This window comes from Lithobates pipiens, unplaced genomic scaffold (assembly GCF_037356315.1).
Source record: "Lithobates pipiens isolate NorthernLeopardFrog02 unplaced genomic scaffold, aLitPip1_a1.2 Scaffold_16, whole genome shotgun sequence".
Classification (NCBI taxonomy): Eukaryota; Metazoa; Chordata; class Amphibia; order Anura; family Ranidae; genus Lithobates; species Lithobates pipiens.
In genome coordinates, this window is record NW_027507748.1 from 1,966,869 (window position 1) to 1,988,953 (window position 22,085).

Consider the following 22,085-nt stretch of genomic DNA (forward strand, 5'->3'; position numbering starts at 1 on the left):
AGCCAATCAAATTCTACCTTCAGCTTCTTCAATGAAGCTTTGACAATAAAACCTGGAAGCTGATTGGCTTATATGCAGAGCTGCACCAGACTTTGCCCTCTCAGTCTTAGTAAATCCCCCCCCAGTGTGTCCCCATTTATACTTCCCCTCAGTATCAGCATTACAGCCAGTGATGAAAATAACGAGATCCTGGCTGACGGCACCCCCCTCCTCCCCCCAACCCCCCTGTCCACCCCCCATCCCCCCCCAGAAGTGTGACTCACCAATCAGGAGCCTCCGCACATCACAGAGGAATCCCGTTACCTGACTCATCCACTGGAGGGCGCTCTGATTAATAGAGACGTTGTACAGAGACTTCAGTATGAGACTGCCAGGAGAGAGAAAATAAATTCATAATTTTCCATCCATCCCTCCCTCCATCCATCCCTCCCTCCATCCATCCCTCCCTCCCTCCATCCATCCCTCCCTCCATCCATCCATCCCTCCCTCCATCCATCCCTCCCTCCATCCATCCATCCCTCCCTCCATCCATCCATCCCTCCCTCCATCCATCCATCCCTCCCTCCATCCATCCCTCCCTCCATCCATCCATCCCTCCCTCCATCCATCCCTCCCTCCATCCATCCATCCCTCCCTCCATCCATCCATCCCTCCCTCCATCCATCCATCCCTCCATCCATCCCTCCATCCATCCCTCCCTCCATTCATCCCTCCCTCCATCCATCCCTCCCTCCCTCCATCCATCCCTCCATCCATCCCTCCCTCCATCCATCCATCCCTCCATCCATCCCTCCATCCATCCCTCCCTCCCTCCATTCATCCCTCCCTCCATCCATCCCTCCCTCCCTCCATCCATCCCTCCCTCCCTCCATTCATCCTCCCTCCATCCATCCCTCCCTCCCTCCATCCATCCATCCCTCCATCCATCCCTCCGTCCATTCATCCCTCCCTCCATCCATCCATCCCTCCATCCATCCCTCCCTCCCTCTCTCCATCCATCCCTCCCTCCATCCATCCATCCCTTACTCCATCCATCCCTCCCTGCATTCATCCATCCCTTACTCCATCCATCCCTCCCTCCCTCTATCCATCCCTCCATCCATCCATCCCTTACTCCATCCATCCCTCCCTCCCTCCATCCATCCATCCCTCCCTCCATTCATTCATCCCTCCCTCCATTCATCCATCCCTTACTCCATCCATCCATCCCTCCCTCCCTCCATCCATCCCTCCCTCCATTCATCCATCCCTTACTCCATCCATCCATCCCTCCCTCCCTCCATCCATCCCTCCCTCCCTCCATTCATCCCTCCCTCCATCCATCCATCCCTCCATCCATCCCTCCCTCCCTCCCTCCATTCATCCCTCCCTCCATCCATCCATCCCTCCATCCATCTCTCCCTCCCTCTCTCCATCCATCCATCCCTCCCTCCACCCATCCCTCCCTCCATCCATCCATCCATCCCTTACTCCATCCATCCCTCCCTGCATTCATCCATCCCTTACTCCATCCATCCCTCCCTCCCTCTATCCATCCCTCCATCCCTTACTCCATCCATCCCTCCCTCCATCCATCCATCCCTCCCTCCATTCATTCATCCCTCCCTCCATTCATCCATCCCTTACTCCATCCATCCATCCCTCCCTCCCTCCATCCATCCCTCCATTCATCCATCCCTTACTCCATCCATCCATCCCTCCCTCCATCCCTCCCTCCATCCATCCCTCCCTCCCTCCCTCCATTCATCCCTCCCTCCATCCATCCATCCCTCCATCCATCCCTCCCTCCATTCATGCCTCCCTCCATCCATCCATCCCTCCATCCATCCCTCCCTCCCTCTCTCCATCCATCCCTCCCTCCACCCATCCTTCCCTCCATCCATCCATCCCTTACTCCATCCATCCCTCCCTGCATTCATCCATCCCTTACTCCATCCATCCCTCCCTCCCTCTATCCATCCCTCCATCCATCCATCCCTTACTCCATCCATCCCTCCCTCCCTCCCTCCATCCATCCATCCCTCCCTCCATTCATTCATCCCTCCCTCCATTCATCCATCCCTTACTCCATCCATCCATCCCTCCCTCCCTCCATCCCTCCCTCCATCCATCCCTCCATCCATCCCTCCCTCCCTCCCTCCATTCATCCCTCCCTCCATCCATCCATCCCTCCATCCATCCCTCCCTCCCTCCATTCATCCCTCCCTCCATCCATCCATCCCTCCATCCATCCCTCCCTCCCTCTCTCCATCCATCCCTCCCTCCACCCATCCCTCCCTCCATCCATCCATCCCTTACTCCATCCATCCCTCCCTGCATTCATCCATCCCTTACTCCATCCATCCCTCCCTCTATCCATCCCTCCATCCATCCATCCCTTACTCCATCAATCCCTCCCTCCCTCCATCCATCCATCCCTCCCTCCATTCATTCATCCCTCCCTCCATTCATCCATCCCTTACTCCATCCATCCCTCCCTCCCTCCATCCATCCCTCCCTCCATCCATCCCTCCCTCCCTCCATCCATCCCTCCCTCCATTCATCCATCCCTTACTCCATCCATCCCTCCCTCCCTCCATCCATCCCTCCCTCCATCCATCCCTCCATCCCTTACTCCATCCATCCCTCCCTCCATCCCTCCCTCCATCCCTCTCTCCATCCATCCCTCCCTCCCTCTCTCCATCCATCCCTCCCTCCATCCCTCTCTCCATCCATCCCTCCCTCCCTCCATCCATCCCTCCCTCCATTCATCCATCCCTTACTCCATCCATCCATCCCTCCCTCGCTCCATCCATCCCTCCCTCCATTCATCCATCCCTTACTCCATCCATCCCTCCCTCCCTCCATCCATCCCTCCCTCCATCCATCCCTCCATCCCTTACTCCATCCATCCCTCCCTCCATCCCTCCCTCCATTCCTCTCTCCATCCATCCCTCCCTCCCTCTCTCCATCCATCCCTCCCTCCATCCCTCTCTCCATCCATCCCTCCCTCTCTCCATCCATCCCTCCCTCCATCCCTCCCTCCATCCATCCCTCCCTCCCTCCCTCCATTCACCCCTCCCTCCATCCATCCATCCCTCCATCCATCCCTCCCTCCCTCCATTCATCCCTCCCTCCATCCATCCATCCCTCCATCCATCCCTCCCTCCCTCCATCCCTCCCTCCACCCATCCCTCCCTCCATCTATCCATCCCTCCATCCATCTATCCATCCCTCCATCCATCCATCCCTTACTCCATCCATCCCTCCCTCCCTCCATCCATCCATCCATCCATCCCTTACTCCATCCATCCCTCCCTCCATCCATCCATCCCTCCCTCCATTCATTCATCCCTCCCTCCATTCATCCATCCCTTACTCCATCCATCCATCCCTCCCTCCCTCCATCCATCCCTCCCTCCATTCATCCATCCCTTACTCCATCCATCCCTCCCTTCCTCCATCCATCCCTCCCTCCATCCATCCCTCCATCCCTTACTCCATCCATCCCTCCCTCCATCCCTCCCTCCATCCCTCTCTCCATCCATCCCTCCCTCCCTCTCTCCATCCATCCCTCCCTCCATCCCTCTCTCCATCCATCCCTCCCTCCCTCTCTCCATCCATCCCTCCCTCCCTCTCTCCATCCATCCCTCCCTCCATCCCTCTCTCCATCCATCCCTCCCTCCCTCTCTCCATCCATCCCTCCCTCCATCCATCCATCCCTTACTCCATCCATCCCTCCCTCCATTCATCCCTCCCTCCATCCATCCCTCCCTCCATCCATCCCTCCCTACCTTTATAGATCCCTACCTTCATTCATCCCTCCCTACCTTCAGCCATCTCTCACTACCTTCATCCCTCCCTCCATCCATCCCTCCCTCCCTCCATTTGTCCATCTATACCTCCATCCATCCCTCCCTCCATCCATGTCTCCATCCCTCCCTCCATTCATCTGTCCATCCATCCATCCCTCCCTCCATCCATCTATCCATCCCTCCCTCCATTTGTCCATCCATACCTCCATCCATCCCTCCCTCCATCCATCCGTCCGTCCATCCATCCATCCCTCCCTCCATCCATCTGTCCATCCCTCCCTCCATCCATCCATCCATCCATCTCTCCACCCATCCTTCTGTCCATCCATCCCTCCCTCCATCCATCTGTCCAGCCATCCATCCCTCCACCCATCCTTCTGTCCATCCCTCCCTCCATCCATCCATCTGTCCATCCATCCCTCCACCCATCCTTCTGTCCATCCACCCCTCCCTCCATCCATCTGTCCATCCATCCCTCCACCCATCCTTCTATCCATCTGTCGATCCATCCCTCCCTCCCTCCATCCTTCTGTCCTTCCATCCCTCCATCTGTCCATCAATCCCTCCCTCCATCCTTCTGTCCAGCCATCCACCCATCCCTCCCTCCATCCATCCATCCCGCCCTCCATCCATCTGTCCATCCCTCCCTCCCTCCATCCTTCTGTCCATACATCCATCCCTCCACCCATCCTTCTGTCCATCCATCCCTCCCTCCATCCTTCTGTCCATCCATCCCTCCCTCCATCCTTCTGTCCATCCATCCCTCCCTCCATCCTTCTGTCTATCCATCCTTCTTTCCATCAATCCCTCCCTCCATCCTTCTGTCCAGCCATCCACCCATCCCTCCATCCATCCATCCCTCCTTCTGTCGATCCATCCCTCCCTCCCTCCATCCATCCCTCCCTCCATCCGTCTGTCCATCCATCAATACATCCATCCATCAATACATTCATCCATCCATCCCTCCCTTTATCCCTCCCTCCCCCCATTCATCCATCCCTCCCTCCATTCATCCATCCCTATCTTCATACCTCCATTCATCCATCCCTCCCTCCATCCATCCCTACCTTCATCCATCCCTCCCTCCATTCATCAATCCCTACCCTCATCCATCCCTCCCTCCATTCATCTATCCCTCCATTCATCCATCCCTCCCTCCATTCATCCATCCCTACCTTCATCCATCCCTCCCTCCATTCATCCATCCCTACCTTCATCCATCCCTATCTTCATCCATCCCTTCCTCCATTCATCATTCCCTACCTTCATTCATCCCTCCCTCCATTCATCTATCCCTCCCTTCATCCACCCCTCCCTCCCTCCATTCATCCCTCCCTCCCTCCATTCATCAATCCCTACCTTTATAGATCCCTATATTCATCCATCCATCCCTCCCTCCTTTCATCTATCACTACCTTCATCCATCCATTCCTCCCTCCCTACCTTCATCCCTCCATCCGTTCATCCCCTACTTTCAGCCCTCCCTACCTTCATCAATCCCTACCCTCATCAATACCTCCCTCCATACCTTCATTAATCCCTCCCTCCCTCCCTCCATTTATCCTTCCCTTCTTCCATACATCTATAGGAGACCACTTTGACCATCCATGATCCATCCATTCCTCCCTCTGTGTCCATCTCACTCTCTGTCTATCCATTCCTCCACCCATTCATCTATTCAGCCCTCCTCTGCCCAGCCATCCTTTCCTCTATGTCAGTATCATGCTCTGCCCATCCATTAATCTTCACCCATCTGTCCATCCTTACCCCACCCCTCACCCATCCATCCACCCTCCCATCTACACCACCCCCTATCCATCCATCCACCCTCCCTCCCATCTACCCAACCTCCCACCCATCCATCCTCCCATCTACCCAACCTCCCATCCATCCATCCTCCCATCTACCCAACCTCCCAATCATCCATCCTCCCATCTACCCAACCTCCCACCCATCCATCCTCCCATCTACCCCACCCCCATCCATCCATCCTCCCATCTACCCAACCTCCCATCCATCCATCCTCCCATCTACCCAACCTCCCATCCATCCATCCTCCCATCTACCCAACCTCCCACCCATCCATCCTCCCATCTACCCCACCCCCATCCATCCATCCTCCCATCTACCCAACCTCCCACCCATCCATCCTCCCATCTACCCAACCTCCCACCCATCCATCCTCCCATCTACCCCACCCCCCCATCCATCCATCCTCCCATCTACCCAACCTCCCACCCATCCATCCTCCCATCTACCCAACCTCCCATCCATCCATCCTCTCATCTACCCAACCTCTCATCCATCCATCCTCCCATCTACCCAACCTCCCACCCATCCATCCTCCCATCTACCCCACCTCCCACCCATCCATCCTCCCATCTACCCCACCCCCCCATCCATCCATCCTCCCATCTACCCAACCTCCCATCCATCAATCCTCCCATCTACCCAACCTCCCATCCATCCATCCTCCCATCTACCCCACCCCCATCCATCCATCCTCCCATCTACCCCACCCCCATCCATCCATCCTCCCATCTACCCAACCTCCCATCCATCAATCCCTTCCTCTTCTCATTCATGCCTCTCCCCACCCATCCCTTCCTTACTCTACCCATCCACCCCCCTGTGCCCATACAAGCCTCACTCTGTCCATCCATCCTGCCATCTAACCATCCTTCCAACCACCAATGCTTTTCTCTGCCCATCCATGCATCATCCCCCTTCTGCCTATCCCTTCCTCACTCTGCCCATTTATCTACTCACCTCTGTCCATCCATTCACCCCTGTGCATATCCATTCTTCCATCCATCTCTCTCTGTCCAGCTCTTCCGTTGGTCATCCATCTATCCATCCCATCCTCTGCTCATATACCCACCCTGCCCTCCATACATCCATTTCTCTGATCTTCTCTGATCATATACATCCATGCCTCCCTTTGTCCATCTATTCAAACATCCCTCCATCATTCCACCCATTCATCCCTCCATCCATCAATATATTTATGCATCCCTTTGTCCATCCATCCCTCTGTCCAATAATCCATTCATACATCCCTTTGTCCATCCCTCCCTTTGTCCACCCATTCATCCATCCATCACTCCATGCACAGCTCACACTCTCAGACGGTTACATGTCCCCAGTCTGATCTTCCTGAGAATGTGAATCCAGCTTTCCATCAGCTCTCTACATGACGATATGAGGAAATCCCGACCACAGGGCACAGCTGCCACATCTGTGAGGAAACCATAGAGGAGATAATCAGAAGGAATCAGGGCACCATTTAGGAGTTAGTTAGGTGACCTGTTTAGCTTTTGTCATCTGTGTCCCCATTGGAGGATTTCTCTTCACTTCCTGACTCAGAAACCCAACAGGAAGTGAGAGAAAACATCTCCACACTGCTAGGAACCCTCATGTTAGTCAGTTGTCACTGGAACAACTGTCCCCATTAGAAGATTTCCCCTTTATTCCTGTTCTGGTGACAACTGTGACATTTCCCATCACCGCCTGTCTCAGTGACACCAGGACAAATAAAAAGGGCCAATCTTCCCTTGTAATAAAATCCTAAGAGGGGTTCTAATTATTCACCACTCCATCCAAAACAAATAAAAAAAGTTGTGGTTATACATAGACTCTAACTGTCTGTGTGCAGCAGTTGGAAGATGTAATGATCTCACAGTGCATGCCAACAAAATCAGTGATCTATAGAGACTCTGATTGTGACTGGCCGGTGTCAGGAAATACAAAACCTACTGGCCGGGATACAAAGGGTCAAGTCATGCTGTTCATCTCCTGAGCAATCTATTCATCTTTCCAGTGAATGGCGTCACCTCCCGGGAACCATCGTATGCATCATATGGTCTGACGTTCCCTGGAACCTCTCCAGGATTCACACAGCATGGAAGGATCTACGAGGCTCTGAGCTTTTCCTGAGACAACACACAGAGGGAATGTGCAACTGACGGCACCGCAGAGTCACCGGAAAACACAAACCCATGGCACAACCCCAAATAAACTGAAACGTAGATCTGTCATATTATTCATATCACTAAAGGGGTCACCGGCAGGAGGAAGGAGGTCCTGATTCCTCTATATAGATCTTTATATCACTAGAGGGGTCACCGGCAGGAGGAAGGAGGTCCTGATTCCTCTATATAGATCTTTATATCACTAGAGGGGTCACCGGCAGGAGGAAGGAGGTCCTGATTCCTCTATATAGATCTTTATATCACTAGAGGGGTCACCAGCGGGAGGAAGGAGGTCCCGATTCCTCTATATAGATCTTTATATCACTAGAGGGGTCACCAGGAGGAAGGAGGTCCTGATTCCTCTATATAGATCTTTATATCACTAGAGGGGTCACCAGGAGGAGGAAGGAGGTCCTGATTCCTCTATATAGATCTTTATATCACTAGAGGGGTCACCAGCAGGAGGAAGGAGGTCCTGATTCCTCTATATAGATCTTTATATCACTAGAGGGGTCACCAGCAGGAGGAAGGAGGTCCTGATTCCTCTATATAGATCTTTATATCACTAGAGGGGTCACCAGCAGGAGGAAGGAGGTCCTGATTCCTCTATATAGATCTTTATATCACTAGAGGGGTCACCGGCAGGAGGAAGGAGGTCCTGATTCCTCTATATAGATCTTTATATCACTAGAGGGGTCACCAGCAGGAGGAAGGAGGTCCTGATTCCTCTATATAGATCTTTATATCACTAGAGGGGTCACCAGCGGGAGGTCCTGATTCCTCTATATAGATCTTTATATCACTAGAGGGGTCACCGGCAGGAGGAAGGAGGTCCTGATTCCTCTATATAGATCTTTATATCACTAGAGGGATCACCAGGAGGAGGAAGGAGGTCCTGATTCCTCTATATAGATCTTTATATCACTAGAGGGGTCACCAGGAGGAGGAAGGAGGTCCTGATTCCTCTATATAGATCTTATATCACTAGAGGGATCACCAGGAGGAGGAAGGAGGTCCTGATTCCTCTATATAGATCTTTATATCACTAGAGGGGTCACCGGCAGGAGGAAGGAGGTCCTGATTCCTCTATATAGATCTTTATATCACTAGAGGGATCACCAGCGGGAGGAAGGAGGTCCTGATTCCTCTATATAGATCTTTATATCACTAGAGGGATCACCAGGAGGAGGAAGGAGGTCCTGATTCCTCTATATAGATCTTTATATCACTAGAGGGGTCACCGGCAGGAGGAAGGAGGTCCTGATTCCTCTATATAGATCTTTATATCACTAGAGGGGTCACCGGCAGGAGGAAGGAGATCCTGATTCCTCTATATAGATCTTTATATCACTAGAGGGGTCACCAGCGGGAGGTCCTGATTCCTCTATATAGATCTTTATATCACTAGAGGGGTCACCAGCAGGAGGAAGGAGGTCCTGATTCCTCTATATAGATCTTTATATCACTAGAGGGGTCACCGGCAGGAGGAAGGAGGTCCTGATTCCTCTATATAGATCTTTATATCACTAGAGGGGTCACCGGCAGGAGGAAGGAGATCCTGATTCCTCTATATAGATCTTTATATCACTAGAGGGGTCACCAGCGGGAGGTCCTGATTCCTCTATATAGATCTTTATATCACTAGAGGGGTCACCAGCAGGAGGAAGGAGGTCCTGATTCCTCTATATAGATCTTTATATCACTAGAGGGATCACCGGCAGGAGGAAGGAGATCCTGATTCCTCTATATAGATCTTTATATCACTAGAGGGGTCACCAGCAGGAGGAAGGAGGTCCTGATTCCTCTATATAGATCTTTATATCACTAGAGGGATCACCAGCAGGAGGAAGGAGGTCCTGATTCCTCTATATAGATCTTTATATCACTAGAGGGATCACCAGCAGGAGGAAGGAGGTCCTGATTCCTCTATATAGATCTTTATATCACTAGAGGAGTCACCGGCAGGAGGAAGGAGGTCCTGATTCCTCTATATAGATCTTTATATCACTAGAGGGGTCACCGGCAGGAGGAAGGAGGTCCTGATTCCTCTATATAGATCTTTATATCACTAGAGGGGTCACCGGCAGGAGGAAGGAGGTCCTGATTCCTCTATATAGATCTTTATATCACTAGAGGGGTCACCAGCAGGAGGAAGGAGGTCCTGATTCCTCTATATAGATCTTTATATCACTAGAGGGGTCACCAGCAGGAGGAAGGAGGTCCTGATTCCTCTATATAGATCTTTATATCACTAGAGGGGTCACCAGCAGGAGGAAGGAGGTCCTGATTCCTCTATATAGATCTTTATATCACTAGAGGAGTCACCGGCAGGAGGAAGGAGGTCCTGATTCCTCTATATAGATCTTTATATCACTAGAGGGGTCACCGGCAGGAGGAAGGAGGTCCTGATTCCTCTATATAGATCTTTATATCACTAGAGGGGTCACCGGCAGGAGGAAGGAGGTCCTGATTCCTCTATATAGATCTTTATATCACTAGAGGAGTCACCGGCAGGAGGAAGGAGGTCCTGATTCCTCTATATAGATCTTTATATCACTAGAGGGGTCACCGGCAGGAGGAAGGAGGTCCTGATTCCTCTATATAGATCTTTATATCACTAGAGGGGTCACCGGCAGGAGGAAGGAGGTCCTGATTCCTCTATATAGATCTTTATATCACTAGAGGGATCACCGGCAGGAGGAAGGAGATCCTGATTCCTCTATATAGATCTTTATATCACTAGAGGGGTCACCAGCAGCAGGAAGGAGGTCCGATTCCTCTATATAGATCTTTATATCACTAGAGGGGTCACCAGCAGCAGGAAGGAGGTCCTGATTCCTCTATATAGATCTTTATATCACTAGAGGGGTCACCAGCAGGAGGAAGGAGGTCCTGATTCCTCTATATAGATCTTTATATCACTAGAGGGGTCACCGGCAGGAGGAAGGAGATCCTGATTCCTCTATATAGATCTTTATATCACTAGAGGGGTCACCGGCAGGAGGAAGGAGGTCCTGATTCCTCTATATAGATCTTTATATCACTAGAGGGATCACCAGCAGGAGGAAGGAGGTCCTGATTCCTCTATATAGATCTTTATATCACTAGAGGGATCACCGGCAGGAGGAAGGAGGTCCTGATTCCTCTATATAGATCTTTATATCACTAGAGGGGTCACCGGCAGGAGGAAGGAGGTCCTGATTCCTCTATATAGATCTTTATATCACTAGAGGGGTCACCAGCAGGAGGAAGGAGGTCCTGATTCCTCTATATAGATCTTTATATCACTAGAGGGGTCACCAGGAGGAGGAAGGAGGTCCTGATTCCTCTATATAGATCTTTATATCACTAAAGGGGTCACCAGCAGGAGGAAGGGGGTCCTGATTCCTCTATATAGATCTTTATATCACTAGAGGGGTCACCGGCAGGAGGAAGGAGGTCCTGATTCCTCTATATAGATCTTTATATCACTAGAGGGGTCACCAGGAGGAGGAAGGAGGTCCTGATTCCTCTATATAGATCTTTATATCACTAAAGGGGTCACCAGCAGGAGGAAGGGGGTCCTGATTCCTCTATATAGATCTTTATATCACTAGAGGGGTCACCGGCAGGAGGAAGGAGGTCCTGATTCCTCTATATAGATCTTTATATCACTAGAGGGGTCACCAGCAGGAGGAAGGAGGTCCTGATTCCTCTATATAGATCTTTATATCACTAGAGGGGTCACCAGCGGGAGGAAGGAGGTCCTGATTCCTCTATATAGATCTTTATATCACTAGAGGGGTCACCAGCAGGAGGAAGGAGGTCCTGATTCCTCTATATAGATCTTTATATCACTAGAGGGGTCACCAGCAGGAGGAAGGAGGTCCTGATTCCTCTATATAGATCTTTATATCACTAGAGGGGTCACCAGCAGGAGGAAGGAGGTCCTGATTCCTCTATATAGATCTTTATATCACTAGAGGGGTCACCAGCAGGAGGAAGGAGGTCCTGATTCCTCTATATAGATCTTTATATCACTAGAGGGGTCACCAGCAGGAGGAAGGAGGTCCTGATTCCTCTATATAGATCTTTATATCACTAGAGGGGTCACCAGCAGGAGGAAGGAGGTCCTGATTCCTCTATATAGATCTTTATATCACTAGAGGGGTCACCAGCAGGAGGAAGGAGGTCCTGATTCCTCTATATAGATCTTTATATCACTAGAGGGGTCACCAGCAGGAGGAAGGAGGTCCTGATTCCTCTATATAGATCTTTATATCACTAGAGGGGTCACCGGCAGGAGGAAGGAGGTCCTGATTCCTCTATATAGATCTTTATATCACTAGAGGGGTCACCGGCAGGAGGAAGGAGGTCCTGATTCCTCTATATAGATCTTTATATCACTAGAGGGGTCACCGGCAGGAGGAAGGAGGTCCTGATTCCTCTATATAGATCTTTATATCACTAGAGGGGTCACCGGCAGGAGGAAAGAGGTCCTGATTCCTCTATATAGATCTTTATATCACTAGAGGGGTCACCGGCAGGGGGAAGGAGGTCCTGATTCCTCTATAGAGATCTTTATATCACTAGAGGGGTCACCAGCAGGAGGAAGGAGGTCCTGATTCCTCTATATAGATCTTTATATCACTAGAGGGGTCACCAGCAGGAGGAAGGAGGTCCTGATTCCTCTATATAGATCTTTATATCACTAGGGGGGTCACCAGGAGGAGGAAGGAGGTCCTGATTCCTCTATATAGATCTTTATATCACTAGAGGGGTCACCAGCAGGAGGAAGGAGGTCCTGATTCCTCTATATAGATCTTTATATCACTAGAGGGGTCACCGGCAGGAGGAAGGAGGTCCTGATTCCTCTATATAGATCTTTATATCACTAGAGGGGTCACCAGCAGGAGGAAGGAGGTCCTGATTCCTCTATATAGATCTTTATATCACTAGAGGGGTCACCGGCAGGAGGAAGGAGGTCCTGATTCCTCTATATAGATCTTTATATCACTAGAGGGGTCACCAGCAGGAGGAAGGAGGTCCTGATTCCTCTATATAGATCTTTATATCACTAGGGGGGTCACCAGGAGGAGGAAGGAGGTCCTGATTCCTCTATATAGATCTTTATATCACTAGAGGGGTCACCAGCAGGAGGAAGGAGGTCCTGATTCCTCTATATAGATCTTTATATCACTAGAGGGGTCACCAGCAGGAGGAAGGAGGTCCTGATTCCTCTATATAGATCTTTATATCACTAGAGGGGTCACCAGCAGGAGGAAGGAGGTCCTGATTCCTCTATATAGATCTTTATATCACTAGAGGGGTCACCGGCAGGAGGAAGGAGGTCCTGATTCCTCTATATAGATCTTTATATCACTAGAGGGGTCACCAGGAGGAGGAAGGAGGTCCTGATTCCTCTATATAGATCTTTATATCACTAGAGGGGTCACCGGCAGGAGGAAGGAGGTCCTGATTCCTCTATAGAGATCTTTATATGACTAGAGCAAGGGTCTGCAAACTTTTTACTTTGAGGGCCACAACATATTTTTACAGATATTGGTGGGCCGGGGAAAAAAAAAAAGTTATTTATAAATGAATCCTCAGCCTTGGACTAGAATTTCAAAGGCTGCCATCAGCAAGGATGGATGGTGCACCTGTATCCTCCTCTAGCACCTAAATGCCGGAGCTTTGTGCACCAGGGCCAAACATTTAGTGTGCTTTAGGCCTTACACCTGTGGTCCTGTCAAAGTCGCCCCGCACATTTATGTCCCCATTAGAGCCTCCCCATCCATCTGTGTCCCCATCAGAGCCTTCCCATACATCTGTGTCCCCATCAGAGCCTTCCCATCCATCTGTGTCCCCATCAGAGCCTTCCCATCCATCTGTGTCCCCATCAGAGCCTCCCCATACATCTGTGTCCCCATCAGAGCCTTCCCATCCATCTGTGTCCCCATCAGAGCCTCCCCATACATCTGTGTCCCCATCAGAGCCTTCCCATCCATCTGTGTCCCCATCAGAGCCTCCCCATACATCTGTGTCCCCATCAGAGCCTTCCCATCCATCTGTGTCCCCATCAGAGCCTTCCCATCCATCTGTGTCCCCATCAGAGCCTTCCCATACATCTATGTCCCCATCAGAGCCTCCCCATACATCTGTGTCCCCATCAGAGCCCCCCCCATACATCTGTGTCCCCATCAGAGCCTCCCCATACATCTGTGTCCCCATCAGAGCCCCCCCATACATCTGTGTCCCCATCAGAGCCTCCCCATACATCTGTGTCCCCATCAGAGCCTCCCCATCCATCTGTGTCCCCATCAGAGCCTCCCCATCCATCTGTGTCCCCATCAGAGCCTTCCCATACATCTATGTCCCCATCAGAGCCCCCCCTATACATCTGTGTCCCCATCAGAGCCTTCCCATACATCTGTGTCCCCATCAGAGCCTTCCCATACATCTGTGTCCCCATCAGAGCCTCCCCATACATCTGTGTCCCCATCAGAGCCTTCCCATACATCTGTGTCCCCATCAGAGCCTTCCCATACATCTGTGTCCCCATCAGAGCCTTCCCATCCATCTGTGTCCCCATCAGAGCCTTCCCATCCATCTGTGTCCCCATCAGAGCCTCCCCATACATCTGTGTCCCCATCAGAGCCTCCCCATTCATCTGTGTCCCCATCAGAGCCTTCCCATACATCTGTGTCCCCATCAGAGCCTCCCCATACATCTGTGTCCCCATCAGAGCCTTCCCATCCATCTGTGTCCCCATCAGAGCCTTCCCATACATCTGTGTCCCCATCAGAGCCTTCCCATACATCTGTGTCCCCATCAGAGCCTCCCCATACATCTGTGTCCCCATCAGAGCCTTCCCATCCATCTGTGTCCCCATCAGAGCCCCCCCATACATCTGTGTCCCCATCAGAGCCTCCCCATACATCTGTGTCCCCATCAGAGCCCCCCCCCCCATACATCTGTGTCCCCATCAGAGCCTCCCCATACATCTGTGTCCCCATCAGAGCCTCCCCATACATCTGTGTCCCCATCAGAGCCTCCCCATACATCTGTGTCCCCGTCAGAGCCTCCCCATACATTTGTGTCCCCATCAGAGCCTTCCCCCCCCCATACATCTGTGTCCCCATCAGAGCCTCCCCATACATCTGTGTCCCCATCAGAGCCTTCCCATACATCTGTGTCCCCATCAGAATCTCCCCATACATCTGTGTCCCCATAAGAGCCTCCCCTTCCATCTGTGTCCCCATCAGAGCCTCCCCATACATCTGTGTCCCCATCAGAGCCCCCCCCCATACATCTGTGTCCCCATCAGAGCCTTCCCATACATCTGTGTCCCCATCAGAGCCCCCCCCCCCATACATCTGTGTCCCCATCAGAGCCTTCCCATACATCTGTGTCCCCATCAGAGCCTCCCCATCCATCTGTGTCCCCATCAGAGCCTCCCCATACATCTGTGTCCCCATCAGAGCCCCCCCCCCCATACATCTGTGTCCCCATCAGAGCCTCCCCATATATCTGTGTCCCCATCAGAGCCTCCCCATACATCTGTGTCCCCATCAGAATCTCCCCATACATCTGTGTCCCCATAAGAGCCTCCCCTTCCATCTGTGTCCCCATCAGAGCCTCCCCATACATCTGTGTCCCCATCAGAGCCCCCCCCCATACATCTGTGTCCCCATCAGAGCCTCCCCATATATCTGTGTCCTCATCAGAGCCTCCCCATACATCTGTGTCCCCATCAGAATCTCCCCATGCATCTGTGTCCCCATCAGAGCCCCCCCCCCCCCCCATACATCTGTGTCCCCATCAGAGCCTCCCCATACATCTGTGTCCCCATCAGAGCCCCCCCCCCCATACATCTGTGTCCCCATCAGAGCCTTCCCATACATCTGTGTCCCCATCAGAGCCTTCCCATACATCTGTGTCCCCATCAGAGCCTTCCCATCCATCTGTGTCCCCATCAGAGCCTCCCCCATACATCTGTGTCCCCATCAGAGCCTCCCCCATACATCTGTGTCCCCATCAGAGCCTCCCCATACATCTGTGTCCCCATCAGAGCCTTCCCATACATCTGTGTCCCCATCAGAGCCTTCCTGCCCATTTGTGTCCCCAGATTCTGGAATCCCTCCATTACCATCATTTCCCAGGATCCTCTGGTTACTCACTGGTTACTATACCGGCAAGCCCAAGCACATAGCAGCCATCTTCATCATCATCATCCAGCGGCTTGTCACCCAGACCATCCACAAACCTGCTCACAGTCTGGGAGACCAACATGAAGAACTCAGCACATTTATCCTGTAAGGAGAGACAGAGAATATAGTAGACAGGACATCATATGAGCCTGGACAACTAGGACCTGGAGATCTAGGAGTAGGACTGTAGACAAGGCATCATAAAACCCTGGAGATCTAGGACTAGAACTGTAGACAAGGCATCATACGACCCTGGTGATCTAGGACTAGGACTGTAGACCGGGCATCATACAACCCTGGAGATCTAGGACTAGGACTGTAGACAGGGCATCATACAACCCTGGTGATCTAGGACTAGGACTGTAGACAGGGCATCATACGACCCTGGTGATCTAGGACTAGAACTGTAGACAGGGCATCATACAACCCTGGAGATCTAGGACTAGGACTGTAGACAAGGCATCATACAACCCTGGTGATCTAGGACTAGGACTGTAGACAAGGCATCATACGACCCTGGAGATCTAGGACTAGAACTGTAGACAAGACATCATACGACCCTGGAGATCTAGGACTGAAGTTAGGGCATTATGTGACCCTGGACAACTAGGACTGTAGATGGGGTGTCATGTGACCCTTGATAACCAGGACTGTAGATGGGGTGTCATGTGACCCCGGATAACTAGGACTGTAGATGGGGTGTCATGTGACCCCGGATAACTAGGACTGTAGATGGGGTGTCATGTGACCCTGGATAACTAGGACTGTAAATGGGGTGCCATGTGACCCCGGATAACTAGGACTGTAGATGGGGTGTCATGTGACCCCGGATAACTAGGACTGTAGATGGGGTGTCATGTGACCTCAGATAACCAGGACTGTAGATGGGGTGTCATGTGACCCCGGATAACTAGGACTGTAGATGGGATGTCATGTGACCCTGGATAACTAGGACTGTAGATGGGGTGTCATGTGACCCCTGATAACTAGGACTGTAGATGGGGTGTCATGTGACCCCGGATAACTAGGACTGTAGATGGGGTGTCATGTGACCCTGGATAACTAGGACTGTAAATGGGGTGCCATGTGACCCCTGATAACTAGGACTGTAAATGGGGTGTCATGTGACCCCTGATAACTAGGACTGTAGATGGGGTGTCATGTGACTCCTGATAACTAGGACTGTAGATGGGGTGTCATGTGACCCTGGATAATCAGGACTGTAGATGGGGTGTCATGTGAACCCTGATAACTAGGACTATAGATGGGGTGTCATGTGACCCCGGATAACTAGGACTGTAGATGGGGTGTCATGTGACCCCGGATAACTAGGACTATAGATGGGGTGTCATGTGACCTCAGATAACCAGGACTGTAGATGGGGTGTCATGTGAACCCTGATAACTAGGACTGTAGATGGGATGTCATGTGACCCCAGATAACCAGGACTGTAGATTGGGTGTCATGTGAACCTTGATAACTAGGACTATAGATGGGGTGTCATGTGACCCTGGATAATCAGGACTGTAGATGGGGTGTCATGTGACCCTGGATAATTAGGACTGTAGATGGGGTGTCATGTGACCCTGGATAATCAGGACTGTAGATGGGGTGTCATGTGAACCCTGATAACTAGGACTATAGATGGGGTGTCATGTGACCCTGGATAATCAGGACTGTAGATGGGGTGTCATGTGACCCTGGATAATCAGGACTGTAGATGGGGTGTCATGTGAACCCTGATAACTAGGACTATAGATGGGGTGTCATGTGACCCCTGATAACTAGGACTATAGATGGGGTGTCATGTGACCCCAGATAACCAGGACTGTAGATTGGGTGTCATGTGACCTCAGATAACCAGGACTGTAGATGGGGTGTCATGTGAACCCTGATAACTAGGACTGTAGATGGGGTGTCATGTGACCCCTGATAACTAGGACTATAGATGGGGTGTCATGTGACCCCAGATAACCAGGACTGTAGATTGGGTGTCATGTGACCTCAGATAACCAGGACTGTAGATGGGGTGTCATGTGACCCCGGATAACTAGGACTGTAGATGGGGTGTCATGTGACCCCGGATAATCAGGACTGTAGATGGGGTGTCATGTGACCCCGGATAATCAGGACTGTAGATGGGGTGTCATGTGACCCCGGATAATCAGGACTGTAGATGGGGTGTCATGTGACCCCGGATAACTAGGACTGTAGATGGGGTGTCATGTGACCCCGGATAATCAGGACTGTAGATGGGGTGTCATGTGACCCCGGATAATCAGGACTGTAGATGGGGTGTCATGTGACCCCGGATAATCAGGACTGTAGATGGGGTGTCATGTGACCCTGGATAATCAGGACTGTAGATGGGGTGTCATGTGACCCCGGATAACTAGGACTGTAGATGGGGTGTCATGTGACCCCGGATAACTAGGACTGTAGATGGGGTGTCATGTGACCCCTGATAACTAGGACTGTAGATGGGGTGTCATGTGACCCCTGATAACTAGGACTGTAGATGGGGTGTCATGTGACCCTGGATAACTAGGACTGTAGATGGGGTGTCATGTGACCCCTGATAACTAGGACTGTAGATGGGGTGTCATGTGACCCCTGATAACTAGGACTGTAGATGGGGTGTCATGTGACCCTGGATAACTAGGACTGTAAATGGGGTGCCATGTGACCCCGGATAACTAGGACTGTAGATGGGGTGTCATGTGACCCCGGATAACTAGGACTGTAGATGGGGTGTCATGTGACCTCAGATAACCAGGACTGTAGATGGGGTGTCATGTGACCCCGGATAACTAGGACTGTAGATGGGATGTCATGTGACCCTGGATAACTAGGACTGTAGATGGGGTGTCATGTGACCCCTGATAACTAGGACTGTAGATGGGGTGTCATGTGACCCCGGATAACTAGGACTGTAGATGGGGTGTCATGTGACCCCTGATAACTAGGACTGTAGATGGGGTGTCATGTGACCCCTGATAACTAGGACTGTAGATGGGGTGTCATGTGACCCTGGATAACTAGGACTGTAGATGGGGTGTCATGTGACCCCGGATAACTAGGACTGTAGATGGGATGTCATGTGACCCCTGATAACTAGGACTATAGATGGGGTGTCATGTGACCCCAGATAACCAGGACTGTAGATTGGGTGTCATGTGAACCTTGATAACTAGGACTGTAGATGGGGTGTCATGTGACCCCTGATAACTAGGACTATAGATGGGGTGTCATGTGACCCTGGATAATCAGGACTGTAGATGGGGTGTCATGTGACCCTGGATAATCAGGACTGTAGATGGGGTGTCATGTGAACCCTGATAACTAGGACTATAGATGGGGTGTCATGTGACCCCTGATAACTAGGACTATAGATGGGGTGTCATGTGACCCCAGATAACCAGGACTGTAGATTGGGTGTCATGTGACCTCAGATAACCAGGACTGTAGATGGGGTGTCATGTGAACCCTGATAACTAGGACTGTAGATGGGGTGTCATGTGACCCCTGATAACTAGGACTATAGATGGGGTGTCATGTGACCCTGGATAATCAGGACTGTAGATGGGGTGTCATGTGACCCCGGATAACTAGGACTGTAGATGGGGTGTCATGTGACCCTGGATAATCAGGACTGTAGATGGGGTGTCATGTGACCCCGGATAACTAGGACTGTAGATGGGGTGTCATGTGACCCCGGATAATCAGGACTGTATATGGGGTGTCATGTGACCCTGGATAATTAGGACTGTAGATGGGGTGTCATGTGACCCTGGATAATCAGGACTGTATATGGGGTGTCATGTGACCCTGGATAATCAGGACTGTATATGGGGTGTCATGTGACCCCGGATAACTAGGACTGTAAATGGGGTGTCATGTGACCCCGGATAACTAGGACTGTAGATGGGGTGTCATGTGACCCTGGATAACTAGGACTGTAGATGGGGTGTCATGTGACCCCTGATAACTAGGACTGTAGATGGGGTGTCATGTGACCCCTGATAACTAGGACTGTAGATGGGGTGTCATGTGACCCTGGATAATCAGGACTGTAGATGGGGTGTCATGTGACCCTGGATAATCAGGACTGTAGATGGGGTGTCATGTGACCCTGGATAATCAGGACTGTATATGGGGTGTCATGTGACCCCGGATAACTAGGACTGTAGATGGGGTGTCATGTGACCCTGGATAACTAGGACTGTAGATGGGGTGTCATGTGACCCCGGATAACTAGGACTGTAGATGGGGTGTCATGTGACCCTGGATAATCAGGACTGTAGATGGGGTGTCATGTGACCCCGGATAACTAGGACTGTAGATGGGGTGTCATGTGACCCTGGATAACTAGGACTGTAGATGGGGTGTCATGTGACCCCTGATAACTAGGACTGTAGATGGGGTGTCATGTGACCCCTGATAACTAGGACTGTAGATGGGGTGTCATGTGACCCTGGATAATCAGGACTGTATATGGGGTGTCATGTGACCCTGGATAACTAGGACTGTAGATGGGGTGTCATGTGACCCTGGATAATTAGGACTGTAGATGGGGTGTCATGTGACCCTGGATAATCAGGACTGTAGATGGGGTGTCATGTGACCCTGGATAATTAGGACTGTAGATGGGGTGTCATGTGACCCTGGATAATCAGGACTGTAGATGGGGTGTCATGTGACCCTGGATAATTAGGACTGTAGATGGGGTGTCATGTGACCCTGGATAATCAGGACTGTAGATGGGGTGTCATGTGACCCTGGATAATTAGGACTGTAGATGGGGTGTCATGTGACCCCGGATCATATCCCATTCCCATCCTGCTCACTATTTATCCCCATCACTCACCATTCCCAGAATGCTCTTCACTGTCTCCTCTCTGTTGGAGACGCTCCAGAGTAGTGTGCAGAGGAAGGATCCCATTGGAGGGCAGAAGTCGGCCGGTTGGACGGATTGCTCCCTCAGGGTGGACAGCTGGACCAGCAGAGACAGGTTCTCCTGTACCAATAGGAGGACAAGGAGTCCCAATGTGACACACAATGTCTACTACTAGAGGAGCAGTCCTCCTCCTATTCATATAACACACAGAACATTATATGTCTCTCTACAGAATATACATAGGAGATGAGGACAGAGGAGGGGATAGAAGAGTGCAGTATGAGGACACAGGAGGGGATAGAAGAGTGCAGTATGAGGACAGAGGAGGGGACAGAGGAGTGCAGTATGAGGACAGAGGAGGGGACAGAGGAGTGCAGTATGAGGACAGAGGAGGGGAGAGAAGAGTGCAGTATGAGGACAGAGGAGGGGACAGAAGAGTGCAGTATGAGGACAGAGGAAGGGAGAGAAGAGTGCAGTATGAGGACAGAGGAGGGGAGAGAAGAGTGCAGTATGAGGACAGAGGAGGGGACAGAAGAGTGCAGTATGAGGACAGAGGAGGGGACAGAAGAGTGCAGTATGAGGACAGAGGAGGGGAGAGAAGAGTGCAGTACGAGGACAGAGGAGGGGACAGAAGAGTGTAGTATGAGGATAGAGGAGGGACAGAAGAGTGCAGTATGAGGACAGAGAAGGGGATAGAAGAGTGTAGTATGAGGATAGAGGAGGGACAGAAGAGTGCAGTATGAGGACAGAGGAGGGGACAGAAGAGTGCAGTATGAGGACAGAGGAGGGGACAGAAGAGTGCAGTATGAGGACAGAGGAGGGGACAGAAGAGTGCAGTACGAGGACAGAGGAGGGGACAGAAGAGTGCAGTACGAGGACAGAGGAGGGGACAGAAGAGTGCAGTACGAGGACAGAGGAGGGGACAGAAGAGTGCAGTATGAGGACAGAGGAGGAGATAGAAGAGTGCAGTATGAGGACAGAGGAGGAGATAGAAGAGTGCAGTATGAGGACAGAGGAGGGGACAGAAGAGTGCAGTACGAGGACAGAGGAGGGGACAGAAGAGTGCAGTATGAGGACAGAGGAGGGGACAGAAGAGTGCAGTACGAGGACAGAGGAGGGGACAGAAGAGTGCAGTATGAGGACAGAGGAGGGGACAGAAGAGTGCAGTACGAGGACAGAGGAGGGGACAGAAGAGTGTAGTATGAGGACAGAGAAGGGGATAGAAGAGTGTAGT

The 22,085-nt window shown here is 51.5% G+C and overlaps 1 protein-coding gene across 1 annotated transcript in view; it reads right to left on the bottom strand.

Moving 5' to 3' along the window:
* The window catches only part of HSF2BP (heat shock transcription factor 2 binding protein), a 58,982-nt gene that overhangs the window by 11,187 nt on the left and 25,710 nt on the right, over positions 1–22,085 (bottom strand). The window contains exons 4-7 of the mRNA XM_077479465.1: positions 20,822–20,971; positions 15,925–16,057; positions 6,915–7,032; positions 264–367 (exon numbers count right to left, since the gene is read on the bottom strand). Of these exons, the coding sequence (XP_077335591.1) occupies positions 264–367; positions 6,915–7,032; positions 15,925–16,057; positions 20,822–20,971 (505 nt within the window). The remainder of the gene's footprint in view (positions 1–263; positions 368–6,914; positions 7,033–15,924; positions 16,058–20,821; positions 20,972–22,085) is intronic.